General features: G+C 59.5%; 3 protein-coding genes across 11 annotated transcripts in view; 2 read left to right on the forward strand and 1 right to left on the reverse strand.

Annotated features, from left to right (window-relative positions):
• RPL22 (ribosomal protein L22) overlaps positions 1–9,891 on the forward strand; it is a 251,157-nt gene that overhangs the window by 186,128 nt on the left and 55,138 nt on the right. The gene's annotated exons all lie outside the window — the stretch shown is intronic.
• The window catches only part of CHD5 (chromodomain helicase DNA binding protein 5), a 156,682-nt gene that overhangs the window by 5,794 nt on the left and 140,997 nt on the right, over positions 1–9,891 (forward strand). The gene's annotated exons all lie outside the window — the stretch shown is intronic.
• HES3 (hes family bHLH transcription factor 3) lies at positions 623–6,080 on the reverse strand. The gene is made up of 4 exons (XM_028847127.2): positions 5,752–6,080; positions 2,676–2,771; positions 2,493–2,574; positions 623–2,087 (listed from the first exon to the last, which is right to left on the reverse strand). Exons 2-4 carry the CDS (start codon positions 2,754–2,756, stop codon positions 1,714–1,716), a joined length of 537 nt encoding a protein of 178 aa, XP_028702960.2. The 5' UTR covers positions 2,757–2,771; positions 5,752–6,080; the 3' UTR covers positions 623–1,713.

A 9,891-nucleotide genomic window follows, 5' to 3' on the forward strand; every position in this document is an offset into this window, starting at 1 on the left:
GCTGCAGTCCCACCAGCGAGTGAGGAGTGAGATGGTCCTGGAGTAACAACAGGATAAAGCAGTGGGGTGGGCTCTACAGCCCACCAGTGGAGGAAAGGCCCTGTTAGCCCAGGTGGCAACCCCTGCCCCAGGGTTGGCACCTGGGGCTGCTAGTCACTGTGAGCTTGACTGAAGAGAGTGAACAGGTCAGGGCAATAGGAGCTGGGCCTAAGCCACCTGGGACTTGTTGAGCCCCTGTTCCGCGCGGCCCTCCTGGAATTTGGAGGAAGGACTTTTGGGCCTGCAGTGCAACACCGCCACCTGGTGGACTGCAGAGGGATTTGTCCTGGCCTCCACTCCACCCCACACCGCAGGAAGCACAGACCCGAGAGGCCAACCTGGACGGCGACAGCCGGGACCCCCACCCTCGCCCCAACTCCAGCGAGCCCACTAGGTGCGACTGTGGAGCCGGGCTTTTGAAGGACCTTGAGTCCTTCACGCGTTTGGATCAGGACGGGTTTAGTGCCCTGCAGGCCAGGGCAGTCCAAAAAGAGAAGAGCTTCTATAGAAAGTTCATATTTGTGGTTCCAAAACATGCACCTAAGTAGGCATCGCAGGGGTGGGACACATTAGACCTCTGATGTCCTCTTGATGCCCACTTCACAGATTCGCGCTGGCTTTATTCTGAATTACAAGCTGTCGGGAGGAGGTGCCAGGATCTCTGACCCCACAACCCCAGCTCCCCCTCGGTGGCCCGGGATCCTGGGCCAGAAGCCCAGGGGAAGAAAATTTGACCTGAGAACCTCCCACCACCGAAGTCCGTGCGCAGCAGTGACCTCGTTATGAACCAATAAAGTGGCGCAGCGCGCTCCGAGAGCCGTCCAGAGTGTGAATTCTCCGGCAGCCCTAGGGATCTGGAGCTGCGGGGGTCTACGGGGTCCGGGCCTGGAATGTGGGCCAGGGTCTTTGTCGAGCGAAAGGCGTTCCCCTCTCCCACGAGAGGCACCGGGTTCACTTTTGCAGCCCTCAAGCTGGTGCCACCAAGCAATGGGTCCCTTCTAGGAACCGCGTGGGCGGGGCGTCCGGGTGAGGCGGTGCATCTTAGGGGCGGGGCTTCTGAGAAGGGCAGGCCTCGGGGAATGCGCCGGCCGGGTGGGCAGCGCTGCTTGCAGAGGAGGTCTTTGGAAGCCAAGAGGGTCCCAGGTTAGGGGAGGCTGGGGGCCCCTCGCCGGCGGGGCGGGGCCAAGCGCGCTTTGTACCGGTGGGAACCGGGCGCCCGCGGTCCGCTGAATGGGCCGGGGCGGGGCAGCAATTCTCCTCGCTGCGAGGGGTCAGCTCTGCGCTGCTGCCAACTGAGACATTCCCACCGCTGCGCGGCAGCCGGGCGGGGGTGGGGGCGGGCGGGTTGCCCGCCAGGGGTCCCTGGGAAAGGGGCTCAGCCCAGGACACCCCCTCCCAGCCCCTCCGGAGGATGGGCGGAGAGCGAGCAGTTCGGCGTGTGTAGGTGGAGCTGGAGTGGGGGTGGATTATGCCCAGACGCGCAGACCCGGTCCGGAAGGGCTGGGAGTATTTCCCTGCGCTAGCGGGGCGCGCGGCCCTCTCCAAGCCACCCCCGCCCGAGGACCAGAACGGACGACTGGGAGGTCCCAGCAGTCACTGTGGGCGTGCTGAAAATAGTCCCTGTGTCGCGAGACCAAATAGGGAGCGCCTTCAGTTCAGGCCATCCCCGGGGCTTCACCAGGGCCGCCACACGCGCAGGCCCAGCCCAGGGCTCTCGGCGCAGCAACTCGACGCTGGCTGCGGCGGGGGAACGCTGGCGGACGAGCCGGGGAGACCTCCGGGGAGGAGGAGCGGGGGTGGTGGGGACCGCGGGCCGCCGGCGGCCGGAGCAGGAGCCCAGACGGCGGGGGTGCAGGGGCCGTACGGCGCGGGCGCCTCCTGCACCAGCCCGGCGCTGTCCATGGTGCTGCCGGCGGCCCGCTCCGGCACCAGGGGGCAGAGCAGGCCGCCGCCGACCTCATCTCCGCGCCGAAGGAGCTGGCTCACGCCGGGCAGGCAGCTGCGGAAGCCCGACGGGTGCTCGGCTCCGCTGGGCACAGGCCAGAGCCCTGTGGGGAAAAGTGGACGAGAGAAACAGGAAGGGGAGGGAAGGGGAGGGGAGGGGAGGGGAGGGGAGGGAGGGGAAAGGAGGGAAGAAGCGTGTTGACGAAGGGAAGAGGAGGGCGGAGAGGTCAGACGACCCGAACGTCTCCCCCGGGGTCCAGACCTCCTACCACCCAGATCGCAATCGCACAGCCAGCCCGGGCTTTACTGCTCCTCCCTCGACCCCTAGCGAGCTGGCGCCCCCTCCTCGCCAGCTGCCCAGCTGTCCTCTTTATTTTTGAGCTGGGGGTCTTGCTGTCTTGCTATGTTGCCCAGGCTGGTCTCAAAAGCCCAGGCTCAAGAGGTCCTTGAGGCATCCCTGGCTCTGATCCCACAAGCCTCCCCCTACTCCCTCCAGCTCTCCCGTGTACCTTGCAAGGAGTTCTGAAGGCTTCTCATGTACTTCACGCTCAACTCCAGGATGTCGGCCTTCTCCAACTTGCGCTTCCGGATCTACGCCACCATGGAAAGGTCTATTAGGCCGGCCTCCCGAGGTGGAGAGAGGGAGGTTGGGATCGTATCACCCACCCACCCCCACCCTGCCTGAGCCTTACCTGGTGCGAGTAGTGTTTCTCCAGCAGCGACTTCAGCTGCTCCAGTGACACGTTGATGCGTGCCCGTCGCTTTTTCTCCATCAGCGGCTTGGAGATCTGCAGATGAACGGCCTTCAGAGTGTGGGACTGCTACCCTCCTGCCCTCTGCCCCCCCAACCTCCTGGGGAAGGGCACCTGCCCCTCACCCCTCAAGACCCCAGACCTTTCGGAAGTTGCTGGGGAGGCTGCCCCGGGCAGCAGGCTCCGTGCCCATGTTGCAGTCCGTGCACCAGTGTGAGGCAGTGCTGCCTTTATAGGGACCCTCGTTTACATGTCAATGAGGCCCTCTGGACTCTAGAAACCTCGAGGAGGAGGGGACCAAGGGAAGACGCATCGGGAAGCTCCCCACCTCCTTCCCTCAGCCCCCTCCCATAGCCCAGGCTTCTTCTCACCTTCAGGACCCCCACCCTGCCTTCCGAGGGACCCCCCTTCTCCTTTCTCTCTTTTCCTTATCTCTCTGGCCTCCACCACTTCCCAAGTCTGAGGACCCCTGCCATGCCCACCCCCCTCCACGCCCATCCTGTCCCAATCCCCGTAAGTTCTCTAGTCCCACTTGCCAAGTCCTTGATACCCTGGAGTGCAAGCATTCCGGGGATCACCTACTGGGGAGGTACCTGGGCCAGCTGGCCACAGGCTGCCACATGACTATGACAGGGCTCTGGGCTCCCTCGGGACTGATGACGATGCCAAGGTGACACCTCTCTGTGCACTTCATGCTCTGGCCATACCCGCAACGCCACATTAGTTGCCCTAAATGTCAGGACAATGCAGCAATTTTCTGCCTGTGGCTGCTCAAAGCCGGGCACAAGCCAAGCCCGCAGGGGCCACACAGCAACGTGCGTCCCATTAAAGCGTGCAGCCCGCCCTCGGGGCCACAGCCAGTCTCATCCTTGCTGGGGCACTGGGCTTGGGAGGGGTCCTGGTGGGGGTGTAGCCTGGGTCCCGTGTTCTCTGACACTGCTAGGATCCAACGCAGACTTCCCACAGGAGGCAGGTGGGGTGAACGCGGCTTCCTCCCCCTGCCCCACAGCCCTGGGCTTCCGGGCTGGGTAGCTTTGGTGGCAGACCCTCTCCCCATGGAGAAGCACGGGAAGTCTACTCCCATGAGCCTGCTGTCAGCTCCACGCACAGGTAGTGGTGGCAGGAGGCCACTGACATTCTGGGAAGAGCTCCAGGCCACACTTCGAGAGGCCCAGGGCCCACACCCCAATCCATGATTCAAACTATGGGGGACCCGGCCGGGCGCGGTGGCTCAAGCCTATAATCCCAGCACTTTGGGAGGCCGAGACGGATGGATCACGAGGTCAGGAGATCGAGACCATCCTGGCTGACACGGTGAAACCCCGTCTCTACTAAAAAATACAAAAAACTAGCCGGGTGAGGTGGCAGGCGCCTGTAGTCCCAGCTACTCGGGAGGCTGAGGCAGAAGAATGGCATAAACCCGGGAGGCGGAGCTTGCAGTGAGCTGAGATCCGGCCACTGCACTCCAGCCTGGGCGACAGAGCCAGACTCTGTCTCAAAAAAAAATTATGGGGGACCCATTGGAGGAGGTGCCTGGAGCACTCGCCCCAGGATGGGTTAGGCCCTACAGCAAGGTTCTGGGGCCATCCCCCTGGTTGAACTCCAGGAGGCTGAACTGTAGTCGCTGTGATGGACAGGAAGGCTGACCTCCAGGAAGTCCCTGGGTTCAAACCTAGACATCTCCCATGGGCCCTCATGGCCTTAGTTTTGGGATTTGTAAAATGATATTCTGAACAATGCAGCCCCCATTGCTTCTGAGGGTGACAGGGAAGTCGCAAAAATTCTGCAGCTGAGCCCTGTGGCAGAGGAATGAACAAACCGGCTTCTGTGTAGGGACTCAGGGTGGGGTGCACCCCCCAGCGCTGTCAAGCCGGGGTATCTCCCCCGAGCCCGCCCCCGCCTACCCTTCCCAGGATAGCGGCGTTCCCAGGCGCCAAGCAGCGTGGAGAATCGCGCCACGCCCTCCCCCTTTCAGGCCGAGGCAGCAGCAACAGCAGCTCTGGGGCTCTCTCCATCTCGGGCCGCAGGGCCCGCGGGCCAGATCTGGGCCGACCTGGGCCTGGGAGGGCGGCGGGGGCCGAGACTAGGCGGCAGGCGCTGGCACGCGCCGGGCAGCTTTGAAGCTCCAGGACCAGCCGGGCCGGGGCGTCCTCCGTGCGACTCGCTCCGAGCTTGGGGAGGTGGCGGCGCGGTACAAAGGCACCGCGGGGCGGGCGGGCGGCGCGGCCGGGCACAAAGGGGGCAGTCGAGTGTTAAGGGCATTGTGCGGGCCCCACAAAGCGGCGCCCGCCCCCGCCCCCTCGGGGCCAAACTCCGGGCGCCCCGCTGGGCGCGGACTTCCAGCTGCTGCACATCTGCACGGAGGCCTGGCGCGCGCCGCGCCCCGGCAGGCCTCCCCTTCCCCGCGTTCTCGAGCTGCGGGGCAGCGGGGCAATTTGTCCTCTAATTACAATCCTTCCCTGTAAACCGCCGCCCGCGCCTTTCAACTCGGGTGCATTAGCAAACCAATGGCTCTCCGCGCAGCTCTCGCGGCCCGCAGCTGGGTGCCCGGCCCGCCCCCTCTCCTGAATCCGGGCCGCCATAAAGGGGCCCTGGGGCTGCCCCCGCCGGAACCCCGACACCCGCCGTTCCCAGGGCCACCACCCCTCCCAAGCCTGTCCCCTGGGATTCCAATCGCACTGGGTGGGGCCGCTCACGTGGATGGCTTAGTGTTTCTTAAGCAGTGGAAAATTGACCGCAAAATGCGCTAATTCGCAATGTTCTGCTTTGGCTGCAGGAGGCAAGGCCCGCCTTAAGGCCTGGGCGGAATTCTCAGGCGTCGCTCCGCCCTGGTCCACTGAATGGACTTCCGCCTCTGCGGCCCCCCGCACCCCAACCCCGACACTGCCCGCCGCGCCCCTTGTCCTGTGGCCCGTTTTCGGGCAGGGGTCTCCCCAACTGGAATGATTCCCCTACTTTCTGGCGCCCCCACCCGTGGCTCCTCCATCACAAACAGCCTCCTTGGTCCGCTACTCGCCTTACACTGGCCGAGGGTCGCGCAGGATCAAAGTGGAGAGAGATATTGGTGCGACTTCCACCCTCCCCTTCTCCGAGCTCTGAGCCGGGTTTCTCCCCACCATGGCCACTTTACCCTCACTTCTTGCTCCTCTCTCTGGGCAGCCACTTCCTCTACTACTAAGTTACAGTCATTGTGCTTTGCATCTGGCAAGGTCATTGGGAAAGACAGCAGACTAGTCTCTACAGAGACCGTTCCTAGAAACCCAGGCTGAAGACTCGGAGTCCACCCTCCACCCCAGCTTGTCACGCTGCTTACAAGCCCTGAGTCTGGGCATCCTAGCACAACCTCAGGCAGGCGTGGCTCCAAAGGGGCTCACATAGACCAGGAGGTATTTTCAGAGCTGGAGGGGGAGTGGCAGTAGGTTCACCCTGTCCTCTGAGGGCAAGCAGGACAAAGCACTCTCGGGCTGCCAGGAAGGGCATGGACCAACTTAGAAGCGGGGCTTACGCAAGCTGGGATGTAGGCCACCAACTCCCTTTCCATCTTTAGCATCTGGGGTCCCCAAGGCAGCCTGGAAAGGAGCACAGGTCCAGGAGGAGAAGTGGGGAGACCCAGGCCCCCCTCTGCTCATTCAAGGAAAAAAAAACTTCCTTCTATAACTCCTGAGGGCTCTTTGAGCCTCCAAGGCTGCTCAGGGCCCCTCCTGTCTCATGTTGGGGAATTTAACACAGAAAGTGACAAGTGTCTGTGCCACTCCTTCCCTCATTTGGTTTTCCTGAGTTTGGCAAAAAAAAAAGAAACAAAAAAAGAACATTATGTCAGGTCTGGAACCAAGTAGGGAGAGGTTTTCAGGCCCCAGGACAAGAGCCCTACCTGTGGCCCATCCCAGAGGATAGCCCTGTGGCTCCGGGTGGCAGCCCCTTCCCTTCTGCACTTCCAGGGGTTTGAACCAGTGCTGACTGGTGAGTGCTGCACAGGCTACTGTGGATGCAGGTGACTAGAGGGAGAAATCTGTTGTCCCCCTCTGCAGATGCATTTCAAAGTGACATGAAGTGATTGCTCCATGTAATTAACTATTGGGACACACAGCAAAAGCTCTGAAATGACTCAGCCAATTGTCTCCAGATGCGGTTGGAGAGGCTGCGATTGTTTAACTCTCTTTAGCTGTGTTGGGACTCCCAATAGCCCAGCAGACAAGGGCCCTTCAGATGACAAAGGCTGGGACTCCAGTGAGTGCATCAACGCTGACCTGGCCCAGCTCGGGGAGAGTGAGTTCAGAAAGACCCCCATTGCCCCAGGCTTTTGTATTTCTCCCCAGCTGGCTCTAATCTTTAAATATTTACCCGGCCCCTTTGTGCACATATGACTTATGCACTTTGGGCTGATGGTGCTCATAAATTACATGTTGTTTTCCTGTTTTTCAGCCTAGAAAGAGGGAGCTTTCACTCCTTCAGCCTGGAATGGCCAGAGGAGGGGAAAGAAAACTTTTGGAAGACAGGGATTCCCTCCTGGGAAGAGCTGCAGCCACACTGGACAGGCCCCTCCCTGCGGCCCTCCCAGCCTCCATGTGGACAGAGGATGGGGCAGAGGCCTGTGAATGACTGGGAGCTGCAGGGGACCAACTCTCTTTAAAAAAATCACCAACCTGGCTGGGCACGGTGGCTCACACCTGTAATCCCAGCACTTTGGGAGGCTAAGGCCGGCAGATCATGAGGTCAGGTGTTCAAGACCAGCCTGGCTAACATGGTGAAACCGCATCTCTACTAAAAATACAAAAATGAGCCGGGGGTGGTGGCAGGTGTCTGTAATCCCAGCTACTCAGGAGGCTGAGGCAGGAGAATCGCTTGAACCCAGGAGGCAGAGGTTGCAGTGAACTGGGATCCTGCCACTGCACTCCAGCCTGGGCGACAGAGTGAGACTCTGTCTCAAAAAAAAAAAAAAAAAAAAAGGAAAGAAAAAAGAAAAGAAAAAGAAGCCTAATTTCATCTCAGCCTAGAGTTTAACTTGGGAATAGCATAGTGGTTCTCAGGGTTCTCTAAAACAGGAGGTATCCACACTCGGGTTCAGGAAAGAAAGCCACCTCAGCCTGTGGGCGGATGGCAGGAGGGGGAGGGAAGGGGGAGGCAGCAGAGGGAACTTCCTGCATGAGAAAGGGCTCCCTTTGTGCCTGCCTGGAAAGCTCCTAGAACAAAACACATTCAAATGCTTATTTACAAGAAAAGGCAAGCAAGGCATGCCAGGCAGAGCTGTTTTCCCTTTTTTTCTTATATTTTTGTAGGTGTGTTGTCCTGAAGCATAGAGGGATGGGTGCACAGTGGGTCTGCTTGATCAGATTGCTTTCCCCTGTAGCAGGAAAGCAGGTCCCTGTGTGGGGTCTGCGTGTTTCTGTGTATCTCCGTGTGTATATTTCCCTGTGTCTATGTGCCGCCCTCTGCATGTGACTTTGTTTCTCTGGTTTGATGCCCTTATGTGCTTAGATCTGCTTCCTCTCCTTTCTCCTCCATCACTGCTCTGTGAACTCTGGGCCCTGACAGATTTGGCAACTTCTGCAACTTCTGAAAATTCTCCTTCCCTGGAGTCCGGCCCCACCTGGGAGGAGACCGCTACCTCTCCTTTCTTTCTCCCTTCTCCAAAATGGGGCTGATGAAGAGGGAGGGGCCAAGGGGAGGTGATGGGCAGAGGAGAGAGCATTGCTCTGGTTCTCCAGTCTGGTGACATATTACTCTGCACCCCTGAGTGGCAACAGTCCCTGGGGGTAAATCAGGGCTGTCATACATTGAGGAGAGCAAAAGCCAGAAAGGGCTTCCCAGGTACAGTGGTTTCTGGCCCCAGGACCAGCTCACTTCCAGGGGTGAAGGTGCGATGAGTGCCCTCTGGTGGTCCTGAGGTGTCCTGGTGCGGAGGGAGAGGTCCTGAGTCTGGGGGAGACCACAGGAAACTGGTGGCAGTCACAGGAGCTCTCAGCTCCCAGGAACATTCACACCCAGGCCTCCTTCCCATGTGGCACTGCAGCTGGGTGACTTTGATTTTTAAAACATTAAATCTATTTTCAATTCCCATCCACCAAGTTTAGCAAGTTTTCTGAGCACCGTTTAAACATGGTGCTAGGTGCAGTGGTGCATGCCTGTAGTCCCAGATACTCAGGAGGCTGAGGCAGGAGGGTGGCCTGAGCCCAGGAGTTTGAGGTTGCAGTGAGATCAAATGATCTCACCACTGCATTCCAGCCTGGGAAACAGAGTGAGGCCCTGTCTCGAAAAAAATCAATCAATAAAATAAAATAAAGTGGTACTGGGCTTTACAGAACAAATACCAATCTGTGCCAGAGAAATAAGGACCCCCACTGTACAGGAAACAGAGGCACATAGAATGGATTTGCCGAGGTCACAAAGCTAGGCTGCAGAGGGTGAGGGGTCTGGGATTCTAGCCCAGCCTCTCCATCCAGCTTCCCAAGTACCAGAGCTCCTGCCAGGACCTGCAGGGACTAGAGTGGAGAGGTGAGGGGCTCAGATGCAGGACTCACAGACCGCCTGCCTCTCTCGCTGACCCACCGCTTGGTGCCAGCCTCCCTGAGGGCCTGTCCCCATCCCTTCTCAGCCTTGCTTCCTCCTGCCTCTGTGCCTTTCAAACACTGAGCCCTCACTCCCTCCTTGATCTCATTTCCAATGGAGGGCAGGCTGTCCATCCCCGAGGGCCCCAAGGCCTAGCTCCGGCGTCTGTTCCTTGCAGCCTCCTCGCCCTGCCGCCATCCAAGCTGAGGGCCTCCCCTGGGGTCCCTCTCTGCTCCCCATCCTTGCTCTCCTTCTGCCCCCATTCCCAATCCTGCAGAGTTTATTCCAGTTTATCGCTTACCGGCTTTTCTCCTCCAGCACGGCTCTCTGAGCTACCTGAGGTGAGAGCATTTACTCTTTGAAAAGTAAATAATAACTTCTGATTATAAAGTAATCTATGGGCCGGGTGTGGTGGCTCGCGCCTATAATCCCAGCACTTTGGGAGGCCGAGGCGGGTGGATCACCTGAGGTCAGGAGTTTGAAATCAGTCTGGCCAACATGGTGAAACCCCAGGCTGCCGCACTCCAGCCAGGTTGACAGAGTGAGACCTGTGCCTAAAAAAGAAAAAAAGGAAAAAAAAAAAAAAAGGTACATATATAATCGGCGTTAT

The sequence above is a fragment of the Macaca mulatta genome, chromosome 1 (assembly GCF_049350105.2).
Source record: "Macaca mulatta isolate MMU2019108-1 chromosome 1, T2T-MMU8v2.0, whole genome shotgun sequence".
In the NCBI taxonomy this organism is placed as follows: domain Eukaryota; kingdom Metazoa; phylum Chordata; class Mammalia; order Primates; family Cercopithecidae; genus Macaca; species Macaca mulatta.